The sequence below is a fragment of the Argopecten irradians genome, chromosome 11, assembly GCF_041381155.1.
Source record: "Argopecten irradians isolate NY chromosome 11, Ai_NY, whole genome shotgun sequence".
NCBI lineage: Eukaryota > Metazoa > Mollusca > Bivalvia > Pectinida > Pectinidae > Argopecten > Argopecten irradians.
This window is the reverse complement of record NC_091144.1, coordinates 17,950,554-17,978,515: the sequence shown is the minus strand read 5'-3', so window position 1 is coordinate 17,978,515 and position 27,962 is coordinate 17,950,554. Positions and strand designations below refer to the sequence as shown.

Sequence of the window (27,962 nt, the reverse complement as noted above, 5' to 3'; positions counted from 1 at the left end):
ATAGGTTCATGAGTTTGAAACACATAAGTACCATTCTTATTAGATAAATGTACATGCTTGTTGTAGAGCCTGGGTAAACATGTACACCGGTTCCCGGGGGGGGGGGGGGGTGTAGATTGGGATGAGGGATGAGGTAAAAACTAGCTGGCAAAACATATAGTAAGTGATGCTGAATACACCTCAATTATTGTCATGACAGGCAGCCGTGAAGTGGAGCTGACGGTAGCTGTACAATGCGTAAATCATGCATGTCTGTCACAACCTTGAATTTACCAATAATACATGTATATATTATAATCAAAATTAATGTAGATTAGGTACTTATTCAACATTGTAATATGGTATTTTATATACATAGTCATGATAATCAGGTTTCTGATATATGTAAAAAGCCAGTGTAAAAAAATAAATTTAATGAAAAGATATTGGATGAAATATGATATTCCAATAATCTTGAAATAAATGTTTTAGTTAACTATACACTTGGTATTTAGATTATTTTTAATTTTAATATATAAAGCTTCATTAACAAATAAATTAAAATGCACTACCAGTTAAAACACATATCCCTATTGACTAGCATTGTTGTATAACTGTACGTATTTGTGTGATGAGTACAATGTATGTATGTAGAGAGGCTGCCACCTAAGTACAGCATGCTATAAATGGACCTCCTGGGGTTGGGATAAGGTACTACATGTATACAGGTGTTGTTAGTCTGTGATACACTTGACTGAACATATTGAAGGGTGCCCAAAGAAGGCCCCAGGCCCCTTGGCCCCACTCTGACCAATGTTAGGTAATTTAGATTATCATACCCGTGTGGTTGATGGAACAGTATGAAGTCCAAGTGACCATGGCAACTGCAGTCCTAGCCTAGGGGTCTACCTTTCGAGCAGGCAAATTTAAGTGAACAATATACTACATGTATGGATCATACATTATATATATATTGTTATCATATAACTTACGCGGTTTGTAAAAGAAGGTCAGAATAGGATATTGTTAAATTATCAAGGTTTCTAGAATTAAAATAATTATGACAAATTCATAATCTAATCAACAATTATGAATCTACAGTTTAAATGGGTAGAAGTTGGATTTATTTTGATTCTGTCTGTTTGATTTGTTATCAGACATGTGACCTACACCTTTGAACAGTGTTGATGCTCACGAGCAGCCACATGCCCGATAATAAATTTTTGCTTTCTTAAGCCAGTGCTTACAGGTTCCACAATCGGTTGAGTGTAATAAAGTGTAATTTCTAATGCCGATTTTTAACGTCTATGGACGATTTCTCATTTTTCCAATGCTTTGCAACGCGCCAGGTTCCATGTAGCAAATGTATACGTATTATACAAACTATTTCGCGCATCTTGCCGTTTAGAAAAACTATATTCCATACATACATAGTTAAAACATTTTATGAAGAATTTAATTTGTTTATGTTTATATGTCCTTGCTTTTATTATGTCCATCAATATATTCTTTTTAATCAAAATAATTTGCCGATCAAAATATCTCTTTGGCGACGATTTGCTTATACTAAAAATCTTACTCCACGCAAGGTTCATCACTTTATGCGTACGAAAAAGAATTTCATCTTTAAACAACTTATCACTAGCTAATTATAAGAAAAAATAGTTTTTACTGGGAAAATATCCATTGATGAGACATTAACCAGTATGTGGTTTACCGTACGCAGTTAATTTGCTAGTTATAAAATAAATTCTATAATTAACGTCCCTATTTATAAATTAAATTATATGATAATATATATTGATACATTTTACTTTATATGTATCTATTCAAATAAACATTACACTACGAATGATTTCCAGTAATTAACGGCAATTTTTATGTTGCAATAAATATTATGTTTCTGATCGCAATAACTATTTCTATCTGTCAAAGTCAATATTGACGGCAGAATCAATACATATTTTCTCATATTTCTGTGGCACATCATCTAGTCTGTCTGTGGTCTGGATGTAGTGGATATTTTACCTGGACACGATGTCCACCTGTAGTGGACCACCGTGTTCACACGTAGTGCACTCCGTGTCTACCTGTAGTCTAAATCTTGTGCACTCCGTGTCTACCTGTAGTCTAAACCTCGTGCACTCCGTGTCTACCTGTAGTCTAAACCTCGTGCACTCCGTGTCCACTCGTAGTTCACACCGTGTGCACAATGTGTCCTTTAGTCTACTACCAACTGTACATGTTCTTTTATTTGCAGGGAGTCCGCATACAAAGTCAGCCCAGGTAAGTGAGTATGACATCCACTTTAAAATACATGTATAGCATAAACTATCAAAAGTTCCCCTACATATATTAAAGAAAACTATTACCAATTTACAGAAAGTCAAACTCAGTGTGAATATACAAATGTATATGAATTCTAATTTTTTCTTCAATTACTACAACTTTATCTTAATTTCCATGGATTTTATCTCAGCAAGCAGCTTATGGCAGTTTCATTGAATTAAAGAAGGTTTTGTATGGAATCCCTCGCTTTAAGCAAATTTCCACCTCATCACATATACTTGAAAGTCCATTATTATTAATGATGTCAGTCATAAATATGTTTCATGTCTGAGTTCTTACATTATTGGAATAGGCTGTCAAAGTCTCTATAGCTGTTCACATGCACATTATGATTAAACATACAAATAATCATGTACATATTTTACATTTTGTATATATGGATACACATCATGTATATGGTATCCAAGACCTTAGCACCATATCATTGAAAAGTAAAGTGAATAGTAAGTGTAAAATAGGGCTTCTGTATGTCGTTAATTATTAAACCACTTACTTCTTGAAATTGCTTTGATATTACTAGTGATTTGCAAAAGTGTTGTGTATGAGTGTGAAATAAATAATTTTTATTGCCGTTCATTTTGTTTTATGTACATGTCCAACTTAAAGTAAATCTATTTGTTTTACCATACATCTTTCATCCAGAAAAAATATTTCCCTGAGAAATGAAACTGTCAACACATGGAAGAAAAGACTAGAAGCTTATCAAAGTTTATGGGAAAGTGTGGATACTGAGATACAGGTAAATATTGTGATGTACATTATCAGGGGTCCACATCTGAGACAGGCAATACATTATGATGCAGGAGCTCTCAAGTAATCAAATTGCCCATATGTTGGACCAACATTTATTTCCAGAGATTTTCTCAAAAACTATAGGGTCTATTGCTTCGAAACTGTACATTTTATTAGCTGATTGTGTACTGTGCAGTTCAAAAAGCTTGGATTTTTTTTCCTGAGAAGTTCAAGATGGCCTAAAAGATCAAAAATTGTTATTCAGGGGTTCTTGAGGACAACAAATATCCTGGCCCTAGTTTTTGAAAGTGTTGGTAAAATATCACCGCTACATAGGATCGCTTTCTTACTAATGTTAGGTTAATAGTTTTATATGAAGAAGCAAATAGATCTCTATAAATTTTAAGATTGACCATCTTTACTTCACTACATCATGTAGTAATTCAAACAACACAGATAATGCAGTGGTTTTCACAGGATGTTAACTCATTATTTCCAGATTCTTCAGTCTGACCTGAATACAAAGATATTTGATGATCTTTTGAAATTCACAAAGACATGTTATTCCAATTTCATCACCTTGTCACATCAGACAGGAAATCCTCGTACCAAGGAAATACCTACAGCTGCTCTTGTAACAGGTATATGTTTAAAATGTTAAAGTCTGAAATGTTCAAAATTAAAATGAAGAGAAAAGTGAATTAGCAAAGCTACATTTTTCTAGTATGGTTGTTATAACACATATTCAGTATTTTGAAATTCTAAGAAAATGAAATTATATCCATTATTAATTTACATTGTATGCACAATTGATAAACAAATTTACTATAGTAAAAGTCACAATTTATAAAAATTGCAGTTTTAAAAAACACTTTAAACTGTGATTTTATTACAGGTGTAAATACACCAGATCATGGGGTGATGTTTGCTACACTTGTCAATCTACTACAGGAGATGAGAGTTTCTCCCCCACCTTGTTGCCATTCTTCAGTCCAAAGACTGTAACAATGTCAAGAACACACTCTCAAAACTTCTGGGACAAATCCTAAAGAATCCTCAACTGGTAAAAATTATTTTGTCAAAGATTTTATTGTTAGATCATTATGATGAATAATTTCATTACAAATACAATATACAGTGGAACTTGCTTAATACGAACTCGGATAATTCGACAACCCCGCTTTAATACGAAGTACTTTGCTGGTCCCGGCTGAATTCCTTCTTTATCTTTGTTTAAATTAAAACTCGGAAAATTCGAATTCGGAAAACTTGAAAAACTTGGATAATGTAGTAGTGTTATTTTACTACTTTTATTTTGTATACGTTATATTTTAGTGCGCGTTCGCGTATGGTCCGTGTAGCGATAGTCGCGCGGTCGCGGATACGCAATGCGACAAGATCGTTGCGCGCGCAGCGGAAAAGGCACGTGTAAGTGAGAGCGATGAGTTATGTGAATGTGACGTAATGTGTATGTCAATCATATTTGTGTCCTTATATGGTATTAGTCTATTGTCTACGTCGAGTGAATGTTGGGTAGTTTATCTGGGGTATTGGTCACTTGGGGTTTGGCAACAACAGAGGCAACATCGATCTTTAGTAGATGAACTGATTGCAGACTCATAGGAAATTAGCCCAATACATAATTGTAAGTACCTGTATGTAGTTTAAATATTATTATCATAATATAATATAATATCTATTTAATATATTTGATTATGGTAATCGTTTATTTAAAAGTAACTTATCATTTTTGGAATTTCGATAAATTTTAATATCGGGCATAATTATTCAGACGGAGAGTGATTTCGATGGTATTCGTATTGTTTTTAATTAATTGTATTGTTTTATTATTTCAACAGTATAAAACGAGTGGTTTGAGCTCGTCGGACGACGGTCCGGTGAAACCCTCTTCACACTGAAGAGGTGGGTATTTTTATATATGCTATAGTTATGTAATAGTTGCCATCTATACATATAGATGTTGTTAATTGCTATTATATATGTTCTGATAACGAACTGGTTAACTATCCGTTAGAACATGTAAAGTAATATTGAACATATGAGTATAGCCGTATAATTGTATGTATATAGATAACTGTATATTAAATGGTAATATGATGTAAATTCATGTTACAGGGTATTATTTTAATGAATAAAATGAAGTGAACCCGACAACAGCATTGGTGTCTTCCTTGAAACCATAGCTACTACATTGGCGCCCATGTATCGTTGGATTGATGACCTTTGTGTACTGCCAGTCGACACGCATGACGGGATACGTTGTGATTCCTACCAAGTAGAATAGCGACCTTGAAGGCCCGACAGGTAAAGTCACCTGTGTATACCTATCGACGATTCACCTGGTGAATGAATGAATGCCAACAGGATAAATATCGTGTTAACAGGTCAATAATGAGTACATCTGGGCACGGTTATTGATGAAGACTCCTTCAAAGATTTGTAGCAAAATTTGCCACCCTGTGACATTGGGAAGTGCAGGTCAAGGTCCCATCATTTTCCAACAACTTTGGTAGTTCTTCAGCCCCAGGAATGCTACAGGCCAAATTATGAATAACTCTGAGCCTCATCACGGATTATTGAGAAGTCGTTCATCAGAGTTTAGGGAACTATTTTCGAGACCTCTCTGTGACCTTTGGAAAGTGCAGGTTAAGGCTCATTCATATTTCGACAACTTTCGTAGCCCTTTCATCCCAGCATCTACAGGCCATAAATATGATATAACTCGTGAGCCTTACAGTTATTGTGAGAAGCTTGGACAAGTTTTAGTTTACCTGTCGACCTTTAAAAGTAGGTCCAAAGATTTTCACAAGAACTATTTGCCACAGGGATAAAAATCATCGATGGTTAAGGGTCATTTAATGAGTATCTCCTCTGGGCCCTAAAAGTGAAGGCCTTCAAAGTCATGTGACATTGGAAGGCCATCTCATTTTCACAACTTTGGTAGCGTTCTATCAGAATGCATCCTAATATGCATGCCACAGAGATAATTTGAGATATCGTGGCAGGTTAGGTACAACTTTTGGCCTTACAAATATGAGGTAATCTCTGGTTATTGTCACGGTTGATTGAGCAAATGCTACTTGGGTAGATTGCCACAGGCAAGATATCGTTGGTTACAGGCCTAATACAGTTATTGAGAAAGTAGTTTTTCGTTTGTTTGAATGCAAAAGTTTACGCACGGAGGACAACGGACCGGTGCAGTGATGACTATAGGTACCTAAAAATGTAAATATTTTAATTGTTATCGGGAACCAGCAGACAGCTGGTGAAGGATGATCAAAGATGTTAATTGAGGTAGTGTGACGATTGTGCAGAGTTCTGACTGGTGTGGAAAACCCGAAAATCCGTTTGACAGCTCTTTCGATGGTATGAAACTTTTGGTTTGTTTGATTGTTTGTTTGATTTATTAACGTACCTATTAACAACTATGTAGTCATGTCAATCGGACGGGTCGGCCTCCCATGTATGCGAATTGGGTGTGTTGCGTGTATGTTGTGCGAGGTGAGTGTACTGAGGGAGACTGCGGTCTATGTTAGTGTTGTGTCTTCTTGTATAGTGGAACTGTTGTCCTTTTTATAGTGCTATATCACTGAAGCATGCCGCCGACGTAGTGTGTTAGTAGTAAAACAAGGAAGAAAAAAAGAGCAAAACCTATTCATATCTTCACCGGATTGCAACCCCACGGCAAACAGGTTGGGCTCAAATTGTTGTGACAGCTGATATATATAAAACTTTGAGTTTTACGGCACCATCCGACGCAACTAAGGTCATTTAGGGCCAAACTACAAGTCAGGCATTATATCAGGATAAAAAGATTAGGGTAAGAAAAGGCAAGTAAGGACCTAACACACCGATTGTAAACGTTTATTTGATAAAAAAGTTTGCATGGGATATAAAAAAAATTTTTTGTTCGTTTGTTTGTTTGATTAATTAAACGTCCTAATAACCCAGCTCTATGGGTCATGTAAGGACGGTCTCCCATGCATGTTGCAGTGTGTTGCGTGTATGTTGTGCGAGGTTGCGTGATTTTGGGAGACTGCGGTATATTCATGTTGTGTCTTTTGTATAGTGGAACTGTTGCCCTTGTTATAGTGCTATATCACTGAAGCATGCCGCCGAAGACACCAAGCAACACACCCCACCCGGTCACATTATACTGACAACGGGCGCCGGCAACCAGTCAGTCCCACTCCATGTATGCTGAGCGCTAAGCAGGAGCAAGAAACTACCACTATTATAAGGACTTTCGTGTGTCTCGGCCAGGGAAAGAACCCAGCACCTTCCTCATAGGGGCCAACGCTAAATTCAAGGCCAAAAAAAAATGATGATTGGGAAAAAATTACATTATTTTACAAGAAAAAGTATTTTACATGACAACATACCATAGTTGTTTACTGTGGCAAGGAGGGGTAAATGCCCCTGGAGCAATGGATGTGGGCTATGTGACTTGGCCAGATTAGTCTGTGACGAATGAACTAGCCCATATACTAGCTTATATGGTTTGACCATCGAGTAACCCGGGACCGACAGTGTCATGAAACAAACCGGTGCTCGAGGTCAGTCATTTATGTCATAATAAATTATGTGTCCAAGTATGATCACTTGGTATTAGAAAGTAAATGCTACAAACTTTTCTAGGAAAAAGTGTTGTAAAAAAATGGTACTTGTACAGAGAGTCACAAGCCTCATTGTGCTGCTGTGACCTGGTTGTGGAAGGTGTCCAATGCAATTGTGGCTACCAAAACGAAAACATTAATCATTTCTTTTCTTCTGTCCACTCTTTCATCATACTGCAATTTACTAGGATTGGCTACATATCTTCCAATATTTTAACGACAAAAAGGTAGTTTAATACTTTCTAATGAAGAGACAATAATTTCATCTTAGACAATGTTTAAATCAAATTTATTGAATCAAATCTAACTCATGTAAACATTTATTATATATATTATTATATTCATGAGTTACAATCTATTTAAGTTCATACCCTGTTGAAAGGTAAAAGGGTTATATACAATCTATTTTCTTATTTTAATAGTACTGAAACTTTCTTTACATTGTTATATATACTACTTACATTTCTATGTGTGTAGGTTGCAGGAGCGTGAATGTTTGTTTAATTATTTTAAACGTCCTTATTAACAGCCAGGGTCATGTCAAAGGACGGCCTCCCATGTTATGCAGTGTTGTAGCGTGGTATATTATGCCATAACTTTTTTTTGGGAGAATGCGGGTATGTTCATGTTATGTCTTGTATAGTGGAAACTTGTTTCCCTGTTTATAGTGCTATATCACTGAAGCTTGCCGCCAAAGACTCCAAGCAACACACCCCACCCGGTCACATTTTATTGACAACTGCCCAACCAGTCTTCCAACTCTCTATATGCTGATCGCGATAAAGTAGGAGCAGAAACTACCACTATTATAGACTTTCGTTTGTCTCGGCCAGGGACAGAGAGCCCAGAGCCTTTCTCACATGGGCGATATCAACATGAATGGCCGACTGAATTTACAGAGTGAGTAGGTCCACGTAATATTGATACTACGGAATCAGATTATATTTTTGAAATTTATCGAAGATGGAAATTATAAATGTTCTGGTGGATGAAACAAATACTATTAACAATATTTGCTTTTATAATTTGAAAGCACACTCTCGTGCACGATCAGAAATTTTCCCGAGATCACCATCCTGGGAAATGAAAGCGTTTATCGCTAACATTCTTTTTATATGACTTGTTCCGTTTACCTAGCTAAGATTCGTATTCGAGTACAGACGATCTAATTTCCCTGAGAGGAATCCAAGCGTTAGATGGATAGGTTCTGACATTTCTCAGAGTTTCTCCATGCAGCAGGTAATCATCACACACGAACAAACTATCATAGTGTCAACACCTACAGAGATCATCTTACCCCGTAGCCAGATGATATTAATGTTAATAATTCTGTTGACGCCATAGATAGATAGAGATAGTGCTTTCGTTTGGATTTCAATGATTAATTCTTACGTGGATTTCAATGTATTTGTGTGTTCCTTTTCATCGATATTTTATGGTGTTCTTAGTGTTTTATTCCTGGATATTAGTGCTATAGTGTCAGTGTTTAATTCGGTGGATTATATTGTGTTATTCTAGGAAGTTTACTAGTATTGGCGACTATCCCAGAAGCTAGACACAGATAAGTACCCGTACTAATAAACCCTTGGTCTAACTAATATTTTTCTCCTTATCACACTTACAATTTTATAGAACACACATTCTCATTATGGAGGAACAGGTCATAGTTCTAAAACCCAACCCCAGGGACAGGAACTTTAGGCCCCTATAAGGGGATTAATCAAAACTAGGCCCGGGAGACATTCAATCCACCTTTCTGCCCTCAGGGGTTATGTTGTTGGTGTGCCTTACAGCACCACAAACCCAGGGGGCCCTAGTCCTGACAAGGGTAGCGGGACTGACATTCACCCCCTATAAATCTAGCAGGCCCCTCAAAAATGATAAGGACATAGTCCCCGTAGCAGCAGGGATAGGACAATACACACAACAAAACAACAGCACAAAAAACAGACCTCACATTAAGGGAGTCATCTACAATATCCCTCACTATATCAATACAAACACATTCATTAGTCAGCAAATCAGTAGGGGGACACGTCAAAGGGTAAACAACAACATCGGTCCTACTGACATTTAATCTCCCCAAACTACCACACACAATCTGTAATGGTATTTACACACACGCAGTAACACCGTTCAGGGAGCGACCCAGAAACAATAGGCTAATTAAACAAAACAAACACAAAGCCCCATGAACGGAACACAAACAAAAACATACGCCCAAGAGGTCACAGGCACACCTGCCACCACAGACAATAATCACACCAGCAACTAGCGGCATTTCACACAAACTAACACTCAAACAGGCCGACCCACAGGTAGGACTTCAGCCAGTGACAAAACATCATATATCAATTCAATTTGCAGACTATTTTTAGCACTGCCTAATTTAGATTGAAGGCCGAAACAACTGTTTTTCAACTCTGTACTGATAGAAGAGCTAGGGATAGGGTTAGACAGCGCTCCTGGAGAGCCGGAAGTACATAGTACACTAGCCACTTCTACAGGCACATTAGACACTACTGTAGAGTCTGTAGATTCACCAACGAACACTCAAAATGTCACACCACACACAACTCACCGCAATCACGGTCTATACTACAGACTCCCGAGTCTAGACCGTTGACACCTGTTGGGTTACCTCCCTACACCGCCACCTACAACACCAGGCATATATTACATGACGGCGAGAAAGTAGAGAACATTATGGTCAAAGTTAAGTGTTTAAATCTAAAATTCCAACAATTGATTTCGACACAATCAATTAATAAGGCCGCGGGCGCCCTATCTGTTCTCAGTTGGAACGCTCGTGGCCTTAAAAGCAACATTATTGACCTAAAGCATTTTTTATCGGACAATCCCAATTTGGACATTTTATTAATCCAGGAAACGAAAATTAAGGAAAAATTTAAAATGCCAGAAATAAGTGGTTACTATAAAACCAATCAAATTCGGTAGCCCAACAACGGGACTAGCTATATATGTCCGAAACAATCTCGCCTTTTATTTAGGTAGAAATGTTAGGGGTAGAAATACATAGTGAAGATAGAGTCACTGTAGTTTTTAATGTTTATTTAAGTCTCAGTGTAATGTAGACTTAGATTCAATTACATCTGTAATCAATAAATACGACCATCATATTTTATCTGGAGACTTTAATACTATGGGGTAGCAGTAAAACATCTCCCCGGGGTAGACTTTTGGAAAATTGGATATCAGATAACGATTTAGTGGTACTATTACCTTTACCATTTAAATCATAACAGTATGTATCCCATTACCTCTACCATTAAAATCATAACAGTATGTATCCCTGGCCCTGCAGGTAGGGCTAAGAATTGTACCTGCTGTCCCTATTGCATGATCGTAAAAGGCGACTAAATTTAGGATCTTATCTTTTCTTTCTCCCTAAATTACTTTGTTCTTCCTAGAGTCTCCCTTGACACCACCTCACTTTTGGCCTATGGTTGAGCGCTCGCCCCCTGTGAGGAAGGCTCTGGGTTCTGTCCCCAGCCGAGACACACCAAAGTCTAAAAGTGTGTTAGTTTCTGCTCTCATGCTTAGCGCTCTAGCATAACGGAGTGGGACGACTGGTTTGCCCTTGTCATTAATATAATGTGATATAAGGCACTATAAAAAGGGCAACAGTTCCATCTATAACAAGAATGAACATCCAACACTAATATACCGCTTCCTACCCAAAACACGTACCACGCATGCAAACATACACGCAACAACAGGTCATCTCCCGCATACATGGGAGGCCGTCCCCTACATGAACCCAAATAGCTGTTAAATAGGACTTTAAGTTTAATCAAACAAACAAACTATTTGGTCAACTGATTATTCAAACAAACACACTATGGGTCGAACGATTGCTATTATAGAAGAAAGTTCAACATGTTTACAATACAAGCAAATGGCATCTGGGAAGTTCTTTCAGGCCGCACTCTCGTCCTCCATTGCTGGTAGCACTCCTAGTAAGCACCATGAGATTGAGAACTGAAGAAAACAACCATCCAACACATCACACACCACACATCCAAGAGTGTTATCGTCTACAACCACCATCACCATACCTGTCCTCGATATTTTTATCTCCCACTCTGTTGTCCACTATCTTTGAAAGTATTTAATCAATTTATTATTTTATTACCATTTTTTTCAATGTAATTATTTATCTATATATTTTTCAATTACCCATAACAAAGCACTTTCGCTCAACTTCCTCTTTCTATAATAACGACCTATATCCGTCCGACTCAAAATTCTTCTAAAAAAAAAAAAATAACTTGTAATATAGATTGGGCATTGTTGTGGCCGCAAACACTAAAAACCACCCGCTCGTATCAATTGCTGCTCTATTGTATATTTATTACGGAACACACCACAACCTGGGCCTGAGACACACCAAAGTCTATAAAATTGGTAGTTTCTACTCCTGCTTAGCGCTCAGTACACAGTGATTAGGGACGACTTGGTTCGCTTCCGTTGTCAGGTATAATGTGACCGGTGTGGAGTTGTTTAATTGTCTTGATGTCTTCGGCGGCCATGTTCAGTGATATAGCACAATAAAAAGTGCAACAGTTCCACATAACAAGTGAGAGACATCGCATACATGTTGAGGCCCGTCCTTACATGACCATAGAGCTGATAATAGTACGTTAATTAATCAAACGAGACAAATCGGATACATACATAATACCATTAGAGGTTGTTCCAGAAGAGGCATGGATATTATTAATAGATGCTCTACCCCTAAATATAAAATACACTAACATTCCTCCCTTATTCTAAATTGAGAAATTGGAAAGTTTTAGTAATCAACCAAATTTTGAATTAGACAATTTATCAATATATAATGTTCCAAAATTAAACATGTATCGTCTCTCTATTAAGGGAACTAAAAGAGGTTCCAGCAATTTTTTTTAACCAAGTCTCTGCAGCACTTATTAACTAAACACAATAAAACAACTATAACTCTAAACTCATGCCATTAATTATAACAGGTCAACAAATCTAACTTTCGCGGTCAGGCCATCTCTCCCTCACTGTGGAAAACGTCTTCTCTGGTTGCGGAGCATCGCGATCAGAGCGGTTGTTGGTTTACCTTGGGTTCGCCCGATTCATCCTTGGGAACACTAGGAATAGGAACACGTTAGAGAACACTAATCTAGCTGGCGGATTTCATTTACGCGTGGTGGGTATGTGGTCCTGTGTCGTTACCGGGATGAATCCGGCTCACTCGCGAAGGGTTGGTTCGTTCCACTCGCGATTCCGCCTGAGTCAATTACAGTTCCACTGATTCTATCACCGGATTGCCAGAAAGGTGATCAACATGGAACTACCTGGAGGAGTTCTTTTTTTTGTATTGTTTGTTGAGTTTTTAACGCCCATTCGACGACAACTAAGTTGTCATTTAGGGCCAGAACGTAGCAAGTCATGCATTAACATCAGGATAAAAGATCAGGTACGAAAAGGCAGTAAGGACTTAACAACACATATTTGTAACCGTGTTATTTGATAAAAAACATTTTAGTAGCATGGTATAAAATTAGTTTTGGCTAAAACACATGAAAAACCTCATGCACAATTGGGGTTGATGAAAGACGATGAAAATGTTGATGAGTTCTACCTGATGACAGATGAGGTAACGAGAGGTCCAAGTTGTTTAACCACAGTTCTCCAGAAGTCCACTATTCCTTTCCTCCATGGAAGTTATTCGCACATGCGAACGAGATATTGAGTAAACTGAGCGCGAATGTACACTGACGCAAAACACGTCCCTTTGGTCATGACGTACGTTTCTTCTGCGAATCCTGCTGCAGACTGACACGTTCGTTACCCCAACTCTGTTTTGAAGTAGGCTAAGTTTAGTACCGTACACCTGTTCTTCTTTAAAAAGAGTTCTGCAAGGGAAACCCAGTTTACCGTATTAGGTGTAGCACGATACTTAAACAAAAAGTCTTGCTAAGGCGTGTGCTTAATCGATTGATAGTATCTCCGTCCAACACACTGCTTCATAAGAGTTTTCTTTATAAATCTGAACGCTTCCGCACAGCGCAACCATTAGAAAGCGGGATGGGTGGATGAATAGGGTTGGTACTAGGGTAGTGCCTAACCCCGTTCTTCCTCCAAAAACTCTTTGGTATACCCCCCAGAAAAGAAACAAACCTGTGTGTCCATTGTCAGAGAAGCCAATCGGTCCTCGGGAGACCATAGGACGCAAAAAAACAAAAATTAAAAACGTAGTAACCCATCGATTTGTCGTTGGGCCATACGGTGGTCGTGCGGGTGAGCGATATGTAACATTCTCTCCGCCACCTTCGACTGGACAATTAGTAACCAAGAAAGTTATCTTGGTCCATTTTCGGCAAAAGTCCAATGTGTAAGGTCGGTGTCCACACGCACGGTCCGGGTCTAACTCCACGGATGGAGGTGAGCGCCTGTCGCGGAGTACGATGCGCGGACCGACTGACAAGATTTTACAAAACGAACAACTAATCACACCTTGTTGTTCGATCTCCTGGGTCCAGCTCCTGGCCTACCACAATATAGCTTCTAGGCTAGTCGCATTCATTCCGATATCACACAACTGCTGTTGCTGATCGTGAAAGATCTGAGAGTAAACGGTCTTGAAGATGCCATCGGAATTATGTATACGAAGGCCCCCATAGGAATACACCCATTGCTCGGTGTATACACCTGCTCCTTACGGCTAAAGTATGGTTTTGATCTCGGTTGTCAGAGATATGAATTTTGGCTATCGCTCTCTCCAAAGTAATAGTCTTAGCACTCCCCGCGATAGTATTCACATGATCATTACGCTCGCGCAAACTAATGTCCTCTGGCTACCACCAGAAGTCTCAATCAATTGTGAGAAAATTGGAAGTATGTACGGCCCCATCTTCTGACTCAACAATTTACTTGAGAACCTGTAGGCCTCGAAAACGCGTCAGCATTGTCCGTTAGCCCTTACCGGTGATCTTAATGTCATATTGATCAATCCACGTTGCTTTGGCACATTACGAGCTGCTGCGAGAGTTGTGTTACACCATACTTGGTCCTTAATATATGTCTGTCCGCACGGTGGGGTCTTTATGGTCCGGTGGATTTCACTAAAGTGAACCGTCGACCAACGTAAAATACTTGTGAAATTTCTTTACACCAAAGATGAGGGCTAGAGCCTCCTTCTCTAGTTGATCATAGTTCTTCTCACTTGGATAGCGAGCGTGCGCAAAGCGAACGCTATGGGTATCTCCTCCATCCTCATTATTCATTATGTGTGAGATAACTGCCCCTAATCCATATGCCGATGAATCACAGCTGAGCTTCAGTTTGTTTGTTACCATCATAGTGTACAAGCATGGTGTTTGCTGAAAGTCTCTCCTTACACTTCAAAAATGCGGTCTCACATTCGCTAGTCCCATTTCCATGGGCGAATTTTTCTGTAGTATATTCATGGCATTTGGTTGCAAAGGTTGTTAGAACGAAGTGTTAGGTAAGTATTGACCCCATAAAATGTTTACTAAGCCTAAAAAGGACTTCAACTCCTGTCACATATTGTAGGACTGGTTGGAGGGCCTTTCCAGACAGCTTCTTAACCTTGAGGTTGGTTGGTTGTGGAACCCTCGCATGTTTTAAGCATATGACCCATGTATTCCACTTCATCCTCCATAACCATACACTTTGTCCATGAACGTAACCATATGTTGTGGTTGGTCATGGTCGGCCTCAACACGTCTTCACAGCATTTACAAGATTTTTTATCATTGGACAACCGCCGATGGAATAAAATGTCCGTCAATCCGGCATAGTACATGATGCCAACCCCTGTAATATCTGGTCCATAACCAGCTTGGAAAAAGGCAGGTGCGTGAGGAAACCCCAAATGGCAATCGAGGATATTGATACAACCCAAGATGGGTGTTGATGGTGAGGTACTGTTCTGACTCACTGTCCAACAACAACTGTTGATAGGCTTGGGATAGATCAAGCTTGGTGAAACTGTTCTCATCCAGCTAACTGTGCAAACATATCGTCGACATTGGGTAAGGGGTACTGCTGTTCATCCAGACACTGTTTTGACCATAGCTGTTAATAGGACATTAATAAATCAAACAAACAAAAGACACTGGAGTTGATGGTTACTTTAAAATCCTCACACAACCGAATAGACTTATCCGCTTTCGGAACTATAACAATGGGAGTAGCCCAATCACTACGGTCAACTTTGCTGATAATTCCCCTGTGATTCCAGTCGATCGAGCTTCCTTTTCCAGAGATTCTCACAATGCGAAGGGTAAGGGACACGCTTTACAGATAATAGGTTTCGCGTTAGGGTCCAGATGGCTCCTTGACTTAAAATGTTCAATCGTTCCCACACGTCCTTCATGGAATAACAGACTGTATTTGGACTATTAACCCCTCAATGCTAACCAACTGACTAGGTGTAGTGCTCCCTTGAATCTGAATTGAACTCTGAAAATCTGCTTCCAGTTGAGCTTGATAGTCTTCAACCAATTCTTCCCAATTTAAGGTTTTGAGTCTCCCTTGGCTATGATCAAAGCAAATTCACCTGTTGACTCTCATACCTTTACAGGTAACCTCCACTGTCCCTAGTAGTATCATCAACGTGGTCACCCGCTGTAGGTTTAATGTTTTCACTCCAGTGGGGTTTCAATGATAAAACATCACTCAAACAGGCTTAATACACTGTCTCCGAGACAATACTGACCGCTGCTCCTGTATCTAGCTCCATATTTACTAATGTTCCATTTAAATTCAACCTTCACCCGATAACTAGATGTTAAACCACCTTTTGATGCTTGAAAAATACCATACATTCCAAAGTAATCGTCAGTGCAGGCCCCGTCGTCCTCTTGTATATACTTGGCCTTGACAGTTTCATGACACTGGCTGTTAATAGGACGTTAAAATAATCAAACAAACAAACAAAATTTTCTCTTAGATAAACACGCCATGGCAATGTGCCCAGTTTTTGAAACATGCATAACACTTCGCGTTTCTTTGTGTAACACGCCTTGGCAATGTGCCCAGTTTTTGAACATGCATACACTTCGCGTCTTTGTGTCTACATACATCTGATGGGTGTTTTCCGCCACAACGACTAACAAAGTTTTTTTTGTTTACATTGTCCTGACTGCATCTTGACTCACCTGTCACTGCTTTATTATTTAAATCGACGTTTCGGTGGTCTGATCTGGGTCCTTTATGAGACACTTTATTTACATCCGCCTGCACATGCCCAGGCAAAGCTTCATTTCCGTCGTGTTCCGCGCGGCAGTTTCCATAGCAACAGGATATTTTTCACATGCTTTGTCCAACGTCAAATCCTTAAACCGCTAATAGTTTCTTCTGAATAAAACTCATTACGAAGGCCACAAACAAGTCTGTATCTGAGAGCTTGTTGGAGGAAAGTTACCGTACTCACATCGAGCTGCTAATTTCTTCAAGACCCACGACATAATACCGCTACACTTTCCCCCTCCTTCTGACTGGTCAGTTGTGAAATTTAAATAAAACCTCTCTGCTATGACTAACGGTTTCAGGCATAAAATGTACCTTTGAGGGCTGTCATCACAATTTCATCTTAACTCTTATGTACTGGGTAAATCTGGTTTCATGAAATTTTCATATACAGACTGGTGTAGTACTGAGGCCCCAAAACTGCTAGAAATACATCTACCATTATTTATGGACGTTATGTCTTTAGTGTGAGCAATATACTGCTCCAAGCGCTTCCACAATAACATGTGAATTTTTTCAGACCCTCGTACATATTCGTCCAATTTTTACCTGTGAGACGTACGCAATTGTAGTTCACTGCAAACGGGAGTTTTCGTCGAAAGCTCTTAGCAATAAAGTTTGGAACACGTGGAAGGTTCTTTTCCGAGTAACCACGTCGCCAGTTTGGTAATATATTAGTGCATTGTATGGCCGCAAACAACTATAAAACAACCCCGACTCCATCAATGGCTGCTCTATTGTATATTTATTATAGGAACTCACCACAACCATCGATACATACATAGGATACCATTAGGTGTGTTCCGGAAGGCATGGATATAAATAAAGATGCTTACCCCTAATATAAAATACATTACACTACTCCTTCACAAAACTAACGTCACAATATGCACAATCATACTTTAAAAAACGTCGGAATGTTCAGTATTATGTGTGGCTATACAGAAAGCAGATACATTGGCAAGATGAATAGTTATCGTACGGAGACAGTCTTGGTTTGTGTTTTAATGTAGGGACACCAAAAATAACTCACGAGCATGCGCACAACAACCACTGACTACTACTAACACTTAGTCCGTCGGATGGGACTTAAAGATGTGATGATGCCCAGCCTTGCACGATAAAAACCCCTCTGCGGTCTTTCGATGAAGAGTAGGTGTGATAACGCCTGCCCAGAGGATAGGTATAGGTACAAGATATAGTTTAGATATTTTTACATAGATAAATTAGAAGGGCTTCAAAATTATAGAATCTATATACCAAATTGATAAGCTGGGTTCCTTCCTTTCCCCCTGCTCTTGATGGGTAGGGCTAGTTACTGCTAGACGATGCCATGGTAGGACCTTTTAGGATCTAGGAGTCGTCTTCCAAATTAATAGATAGAGCAAGGTCGGCTATTATCGACACCTCACTCTATGACTTTCGGAACCTATTTGCGGTTTTTTTTGTTTGTTTGAGTTTTACGGCCCATCGACAACTAAGGTCATTTAGGGCCAAACTACAAGTCATGCATTAATATCAGGATAAAAGTTCAGGGTAAGAAAAAGCAAGTAAGGACTAAAACACAGATTGTAAACGTTAATTTGATAAAAAAAAAGGTTTGCATGGGATAAAATAAATTTGGCTAAAACACATGAGAAAACTCATGCACAATGTTGATGAAACGATGAAATGTTGAGTTGATACGATGTATGATGAGAAAACGTTCATATTTTGCTTAAAATACCGATCTCTTTGAGATAATTAAAAATACGATTATGTCTCACGGCATGAAACAAAGTGTACATGTCGGAGACATCGTAGTATTTATCTCGTATGTGTTTAAAATCAATACAATGCAATAAAATATGCTCCACTGTGAGAGGAGAATCACATGCATGGCATGTAGGAGGATCCTCCCCTCTCAATAGATAGGAATGTGTAAAATATGTGTGTCCAGTTCGGAGCCGAGAGTGTACAACTTCCTCTCTGCGGTCTCTCCAACTGGACAGTTTAGGATTAAGTGTAGGTTGAATTTTAAACAGTTTATTGTTTGTTTCTGTAGACCACCTTTGTTGCCAATGGTGTTTGATGGCTGACTGAATTGAAGGTTTGATGTCGGTGTATGGTAGTTTCAAATCTGTTTGTGCTAGGCGAAGAGCAGTCTTAGCTGCTTTATCAGCCTGTTCATTCCCCTTTATACCCACATGACTGGGAATCCAGAGATAAGTAATTTGAGTTTTAGAAGATAATCGAAATGTTCGGATTAAAAGATTTTGGATTAGAGTATTTCTATGGCTTCTTGATTTCAAAGCCTGAAGAACCGAAAGAGAGTCTGAACAGATGATTGCCTTTTCAATGCGGTGTTCTTCGATATGGTCAAGCGCCAGACCGATAGCACATGCTTCCGCAGAGAAAATGGAGGCAATATCCGGGAGTCGGATAGAGGAGCAGTGATTAGATGTACAGCATGCTGCCGCAACATTATCACCATCTTTTGATCCGTCAGTGTAGATCTGAACATGGTCAGGGAAAGCCCTAATGCACTCCCGAAAGGAGGATTTGTGTTCTTCGGGTAATGCACTGGATTTTGCCCTCTCATGTAGAGATAAATTGATATCAGGTGTTTGAATGAGCCATGGTGGTAAATCCGATACGGTGTACTCGTCAATGGTGTCGAAAGTTATATTAAGTTCCAGCAAAAATTTTGAAATTCTGATGCCAAATGTTGGTATGAGCTTTTGATTTTGTGTAAATATTTCTTGATGTTGTGGATTGAATACAAGGTTAAATGCGGGATTTTTGGGGTTGGATTTCAGTTGAGCAGCATACTGTAAGGATAATTTCTTTCGTCGATCGTCTAGAGATGGCTCATTAGCTTCCACATGGAGACTCTTCACAGGTGTTGTTCGAAAAGCTCCAAGTGCGAGACGCAGTCCCTGATTCTGTATAGGGTCAAGCATCTGTAGATAGGAGCTGCGAGCCGATCCATAGACAATAGAGCCGTAGTCAAGTTTTGATCTAATAAGTGCCCGATAGATACGTAGAAGCATTTCACGGTCTGCACCCCAATCAGAATGGGAAAGAACTCGTAGAATGTTCAGCGCCTTCGAGCACTTATCCTTCAGATGTTTGATATGTGGAACAAAGGACAGTTTCGAATCAAATATTAGTCCAAGAAATTTAGTTTGTTCAACTACTGGAATTTTAATTCCATTGAGTGTGAGGTCAGGATCATTGTGTGGTTTTCGTTTTTGACAGAAGTGCATACAGACAGTTTTTGATCTTGAAAATCTTAAGCCATTTTCGTCAGCCCAATTTTGTAATTTGCCTAAACATTGTTGTAGTTGCCGTTCTATAGTGTGCATGTTTTTTGATCTGTAACAGATCAAGAAATCATCCACAAATAGAGACCCTTCCGTAGATTGGCCAAGACATTTGGTTATGCTGTTAATTTTTAGTCCAAAAAGTGTGACGGACAATATACCACCCTGAGGGACGCCCATCTCCTGTGTTTCTGTTTCTGAATAAGTTGAATCAGTTCGAACTTTGAAATGCCTGTCAGATATAAAATTTGATATAAACTTTGGCAAATTAAGACGTCTCTTTTCCTTTTCCTTTTTAAATTTTGAAATTGTTTGGAATGATTTTTGATGGATGAATTTTTAGCAAAATTTTTGGCAAAGGCGTCAGCTATTTCGGATTTTGAAGAAAATATTTTATTGTTGTTAATGAGGTGGGAGGATGGTGTTGCTTTTCTTTTCCCACTGATTTTTCCAATCATTTCCCAAACTTTCTTCGAAGATGTATTGGAATTAATTTTTGAGACGTACTCTTTCCAAGTACTTTTCTTGTCGGATTTGATAGACCTTCGAGCTTTTGCTCTCCAAATTTTAAAATTGTTATGGTTTGAGACGGTTGGCGAAGCCAAGTACCGCAGAGATGCCAACAGCTCCGATTTGGGCGGAGCCGCTCCGAATTTAACACTCAAAATCCGCTCTCCGATTTTGTCTTTAAATCCCCGATTTATTAAGTCAACAACCAAAAATTTTATTTTATCGTATTTTCACAGCTGTCCAGTTATCAAATCGGAAGTCAATGATCGTAATCACTTACGCGCTCTTCCGAAGTGATGTAATTTAAGCGTCTCCAACAAGCGGACCTGTGATCATGACATTGCGCTTCGGCATCTACCTCGTGTTCCATTAAGTAGGAGCTTGAGTTCCGAGGAGTGCCGAGTCAGAATCAACAACAAATATGGCGGAAAAACGTGGTCACGATGACAAGGAAAGCACACCGCCTCGGAAGAAAGTGCGACTCCATAGTCAAAAATACATGTCTGAATATGAACAGTCCTTTCCATGTTTCAGAAAATCGGCAATGGGGGTCAATCATGCGTATTGCACGGTTTGCAATGTCAATATTTCAATATCACATGGCGGCATTGGCGACCTTAAAAAACACATAGGAACAAAGAAGCATGTTGAAGTGGCAAAGTTACGAGAAGGACAAAAAATTTCAAATTTTTTTCCAAGTAAATCTACTTCCAGTGATGACGGAGTTATAAGAGCCGAAGTCATATTTACCAAATTCATTATTGAGAACAATGCCCCATTGACTCTCGCTGACAATGCTGGGACAATGTTTAGGAATATGTTCCCTGACTCTGAAATTGCCAAAAAATATAGTTGTGCTCGTACAAAGTCGACTGCCATTGCGCATTGTTTGGCAGAAGATGATGATCATCAGATCACCAAAGTGATTTCAACTGCACCATTCTCGATTGCCACTGATGGTTCCAATGACTACGGCGATGTGAAATTGTATCCCATTATTGTCAAGTACTTTGATGACACAGTTGGTCTTATTTCAACAACAATGCTAACACTTTCTGAGTGTGAAGGACGAAGTACTGGGGAAAACATATTCAGGTACATGAAATTATAACTCAGTTAAATTTCCAAATTTGTTTATAATCCGTTAGTGTTTGAATTAGTGTTTGATTTTTTGTTGCATGAAAATGATTTGCGAAAACATACTTCAATAAATCCAATATTAATTTCTTGTGTGCTGTCAAAGAAGTGATATTCATAGGATAACTTTAGCTTAGTCTTATCATGGTTTTAAGTTTTGCTGCAGTTAAATGCAGTACATGCATGTTATTGCTGAACACTTACGAAGCTTGGTTAAATTAAATTTTCTTGTTTCTTTTAATCTGTTTAATTTGACTGTGTTTTGATATTATTTTGTTTGATACTGTATGCCTCAACACCGTGACTCATCAGGTGGAGTGAAATTGTTTTATATATTACTTCTTTATATTAGTTACTGTTTTAGTTATGTTGGTTTTTGTTTCTTTGTTTTTGACAGTTGATCATGATTGCATGCACTGTTCTGTTAGACTGATGGTTGATCTAAAAATTATTGGTCATAATTATATAATTGGTAAGCAAAACTTTCACATATTAAGTTATAAAATTAAAGGCTACATCTCGAAGCTACACGTACATGTATGCATATGGTCTGATGTAAAAATTGACCTTATTTAATTTGTCATATACAATATAATAATTTATTGTAGATTTAATTTTATGATTAACTATATAATATACATACTCTCACTCTATGCATCATCTTGTGTACACTACACCTGGTATACTATATATAAATATTGAAAATGCATTTATTACACAATTTGAATTAACTGAATTGAGCTAATTTTAAAATTTTGCCTGATCAAGGAGAAATATTTTGTATAATTAATACTTTAATATGTGATTCAGGTACATGTACTTGCAATTTTGTTAATTACTAGCTTTGATATTTTTGATAGACTGATGGATCATGAACTAAAGGAAAGAGCAATCCCATGGTCCAATTGCCTAAGTTTCGCTGCAGATAATGCATCAGTCATGACAGGAGTACACAAGGGAGTACTGGCTTTTGTGAAGAAGGAAAATGAAAATATATATTTTATAGGTAAGTGTCACAAGCAAAAATCAACATTCGTTTGTGTTACTGCAGTACATTTTGTGGTGGTGAACTACTACTGAATTTTGTTTGTTTTTTCCATCTGTCTGTCTAAAATTTTGTAGGAATTCTGTCTGTCTAAAATTTGGTGGGAATTCTGTTTCTGCACTATAATTTTTATTGTCTACATATTGGATCTCAAACCAAAGTCCAACATACAGATTCACACTATTATAGTAACAGTTTATTTAATAAATCAAATATATATATGTATACATGCATGTGTATGTGAAATATTTTGATAAATAAACACTAAGTTGGTGTTAATGTCATTTTTTTGTTTAACAATTTCTGACTTAATCATGTTAATAGATAAAATATTTTGTATTAAGTGCACACTTTTCTTTTTCAGGCTGTCCTTGTCATCTTATACACTTAGCAGCGGAAAAAGGTGCAAATGTCCTGCCTCTTTCAATTGAAGACCAACTGATACAGGTGTATTATTATTTGGACAAAAGTTCTAAAAGACAAAAAGTGCTTCAGAATTTACAAAAACTTAATGATGTGGAAGTACGAAAAATCTTAAAGCATGTTTCAACCAGATGGCTCTCATTAGGAATATGCCTAAACAGAATGTTGAGCCAATGGGTACCACTCACTGAATTCTTTAAGGAGGAGAGTAAGACCACAACAGGTTCCAAAAGTGTTTCTCAGAAACCTTAAAAAACCTGTTAAGGACAAACCTTCAAAACCTGTTAAGGACAAACCATCGAAATCTGTTAAGGACAAACCTTCTAAACCTAATAGTGTTAAGGACAAACCTTCTAAACCTGATAGTGTTAAGGACAAACCTTCTAAACCTATTGAGAAACTTGTTTCCCCCACAGCATCAAAATCTTCAGCCAAGAAAGTGTCATCCAAAAAAGTTGATAACCAGACAGCATCTTCATCAAAAGGAGGGTTAGATTTCTTATTCTCAAAGGAAACTGATAGTAACCAAAGCAAAAAGCAGCCTGATAAAGGGGAGACAACTTCAAGAAATCCACACAAATCTGACAGCAAGAAGCAGACTGATAGTATGGATAATACTTCACAGAAATCTGAGCCAAATTTTGCTGCTAAAAAGGCAAAATCTATTTATGAAAACTTCAAAAGTAGGAATTTCAAACTTTACTGTTTATTTTTGAAAGCAGTTATTCCTGTGTTTGACAATGCAAATCAGCTTTTGCAAAATGAAAAACCCTGCATTCATATTTTGCACAGTGTGCTGCAGGGATTGTTACAAAGCATTCTTACTAGGTTTGTGAAGCCAACTGTTCTGATTGGATCTCCAGAAAGTGTAAATTTTAAAGACAGAGATAATCAGAAAGAGGACAGTAACCTTTTTATTGGTGTGGAAGCACGTGCATTCATACAGGACAATCCTAACCTTGACACTGATGCATTTTTCAAGGCAGTCAGAGCTTATTTTTGTGCTGTTTGCACATACATGTGTAAGAATTTCCCATTTGGTGATGAGGTATTAGTAAATGCTAGAGTAGCAGATATTACCCAGAGAAAAGACATAGAATTTAATGCAGTGAATTTCTTTGTTCAGAGGTTTCCAGTTCTGGCAGGCATTGTGGGGGAATCTTTAAATGATTTAGAAGAGGAGTTTTTGCAATTCCAAGTACATGAACTAAGTCAAGACATTTTGGATTCAGACAGAATGGATTTAGCATGGTACAAAATTGGAAAGCTGATACACCCTATGACTGGAAATGCCAGATTTCCCTTACTGACCAAAGTGATGCTTGGTATATTGACAATTTTTCATTCAAACACAGACTGTGAAAGAATTTTCAGCTTTGTAACAAAAACTAAAACAAAATTTAGGCCAAATATGAAAACAGGTACTCTGGGTGCCTTAGTCACACACAAGGTTTGCATGAACAGCAGAGGAGAGAGTGCCTTCAAATCAAATCCTTCAACATCCCTCTTGAAAAAAGCCAAGAAAGCAACCTATGAGGCTTTGTCTAAGTAGAACTTTCAAGGAGGCAACCTATGAAAGGCCCTGTTAAAGTAGAACTGTGCATTGAAAAACTGTTTTACACCTTCAGAGTAAAACTGTGCATTAAAAACTTACACCTTTCAGAGTTTAAAAGAAAATAAAAACAAAATGTTCATTTTATTCATTTTAGTGTTAGATTAGTATGTTTATTTCTATATTATCGTCAGCGTCTGGGGGGGCTACGCCCCCCAGACCCCCCACCAGGGCTTCGCCCTGGACCTGACAAGGGGGCTGCCGCCCCCTTGACCCCCTGCTCCTATTTCCTATTACAAAATGTTGGCATCTCTGCTATAGCATGTTTATTACAATAGGTTTTTGACACAAAATTTGTACGTACATATTTTGCTGACGAAAACGTGTTACTAGTAACACAATTCTGTCAGTCCGTTTTCGGCCATCGCAAAATACAGATCCTTATAACCACTCCGTTAAATATAGGATCTGAGAACGACCGTAAAGGGTCATGTTCGGATGACCTTTCTACCACGTGTACTTCAGATCACATACATTTTCTACACATTGCTACGTCAATTCATAACGCCATTTCGTCCCAGTATATATATACATTTATCTTTGTTGTGCTCTTTGGCCAAGATGACTGAGTACATGAGAATCATTCGGACAGCTTTTTAAACTATTTCGTCTCCAGTCAAGATTCTGGCAGTGCCAGTTTGAAAGGCCATTTCCAAAGGTCATCTGGACGTGACCCCTTATGGGATGTTATCAAACGTAGTGATAATAGGGATCTGTATTTTAATCAGATTGTCCATATTTAAAACAGATTTCTGTCACCAAATAACCATAGCATTATGTTTACCAGTGCTTGTAGAAGGAGCGATGGTTTAACCTTTTTCGACTTTACAAAGGCTTAAACATCGAGTTCTTTTTTGACCTTGTCAAGAAAATGGCGGCTAAAATGTACATTTATTTGCATATTTTGCGAAAATTTACAAACAACACAACAATTTATGAGTCAACAGTAATGTCTTAAGTTAGAACGAATTTATCCGAACTATTCCAATCTGTACGGCTATTGCCGATATTGACCACATGATACGGCTCTAGAGGTTCCGATCTATACGGGTATCACCGATGTCTTTCATGTGATGCATCTCGGTTTTCCGATATTACCCGAAAGTTTGATACATGGCGTTGACTGGTGTTTCTTTCAAAACGTGTAATATTTCATACGACATTTTTGCTTTTCTCGCTTAAAATAATATATTGATGCTTTTATGGATCTGAACCATCATATATAAGCATCCAAATACGCATCCATATTCACACATGACTGCCTGCTGTCCTTCTGATTGTCATGTGGGGTGCAGTAATACAAATACATACGAAGGCAAGTTCATAACACGTCGAATCAGCATCAAATATATCCTATGTATAAATGTCCACATCATGAAAGTCAAACACTCGGCTCACACACAACCTACAGACGCTGCCAATACAGGACCGCCAACAAATCCGCAGTATGCACACCCATTCATCAACCTCCACAACTATATGACCATGGCCGTAGTGGTAATTGTGCTATCATAGCGTCACTATCGTGTTTGTATTCAAGCTAAAATACATTTATGTCAGATTTATTATTTACACTACTAATCTTTTATTTCACTTTTGGCTATTTTGTTTGCAATTCAAGTGATCAAGATTACACTGAAGACAAAAAAAGATGTTTTTTAAAATTACTAGAAAAGTAAGAGCAATTCATTCAAAACTGAGAGATTTGGCTGGCTATCTGTCTCCAGCCTTACCTGGAAACATTTGGCGGCGACTTCTCACCTTTCTGGAGCCGCAAGTTGATAAAGTGTCACTTTATGCTGAGAGCGTGAAAGACATGCAGACTCTATGTACTAACCTACTACAGAAAGGCGTCATTGGCTACGGAGATTACAAAGTATTGTATGAAGCAGTTTACCATACGGACGTTATTGCTGCTGAATACATAACCAAGGCATCATTAGACATTGAGAATCTTCATTCGAAAGATATGTGTTTCATATGTATGATATCACACCAAAGATTGTTTGTTTGTTTGATTTATTAACGTCCTATTAACAGCTATGGTCATGTAAGGACGGCCTTCCATGTATACGGTGTGTTGCGTGTATGTTGTGCGAGGTGAGTGTACTGGGAGACTGCGGTATGTTCGTGTTGTGTCTTCTTGTATAGTGGAACTGTTGCCCTTTTTTATAGTGCTATATCACTGAAGCATACCGCCGAAGACACCAAGCAACACACCCCACCCGGTCACATTATACTGACAACGGGCGTACCAGTCGTCCCACTCCCTGTATGCTGAACGCTAAGCAGGAGCAGAAACTACCACTTTTATAGACTTTGGTGTGTCTCGGCCAGGGGACAGAACCCAGAGCCTTCCTCACAGGGGCGAACCCTCAACTCAAGGCCAAAAGTGAGGCGGTGCCAAGGGAGACATTAGGAAAGATAAAGTCAGTTAGGAAGAAGAGAAAAGATAAGATCCTAAATTTAGTCGCCTTTTACGATCATGCAATAGGGGCAGCAGGTACAATTCTAACGCCCTACCTGCAGGGCCATCACACCAAAGATATACTATCTGTGATTTCCATTATTATATCTTTATTAAAATTTGTTTAGAATATAGATTTAGCATTCAAATGGATGCCAGACTCAATCAAGTCCCTCACTAGAAACAATAGGGAAGGGATTCATGTTTGTCATCCTTCCCTACATTTTGCCTTCACCGCATTATTAATTGTCACTCCGATTTCACCAGCAGAAACAAAATTTTGTATTTGGCATTTTCGACCCTTACGTAAGGAATGCCAGATGAAGCTTCTGCTTACTTCATTATCCAAATAAACAACGATTTAGATGTCACGACAGGCTTGGGAAAATCCTGGAAGAAGCAAGTAGCAGAGAACTATCACATTTACCAGAACCGTCTAAGATTTACATCAGGTAAAGTTGGTTATACACGATGTTTGTAATTTTTTCTTTTAATG

General features: G+C 38.4%; 1 protein-coding gene across 1 annotated transcript; it reads left to right on the top strand.

Annotated features, from left to right (window-relative positions):
* The first annotated feature begins 20,980 nt into the window (after positions 1 to 20,980).
* Positions 20,981 to 23,627, top strand: LOC138334883 (uncharacterized). The gene is made up of 4 exons (XM_069283710.1): positions 20,981 to 21,877; positions 22,317 to 22,391; positions 22,780 to 22,925; positions 23,329 to 23,627. The coding sequence occupies exons 1-2, from the start codon at positions 21,204 to 21,206 to the stop codon at positions 22,318 to 22,320; spliced, it is 678 nt and encodes a 225-aa protein (XP_069139811.1). The 5' UTR covers positions 20,981 to 21,203; the 3' UTR covers positions 22,321 to 22,391; positions 22,780 to 22,925; positions 23,329 to 23,627.
* The last annotated feature ends 4,335 nt before the right edge of the window (positions 23,628 to 27,962 follow it).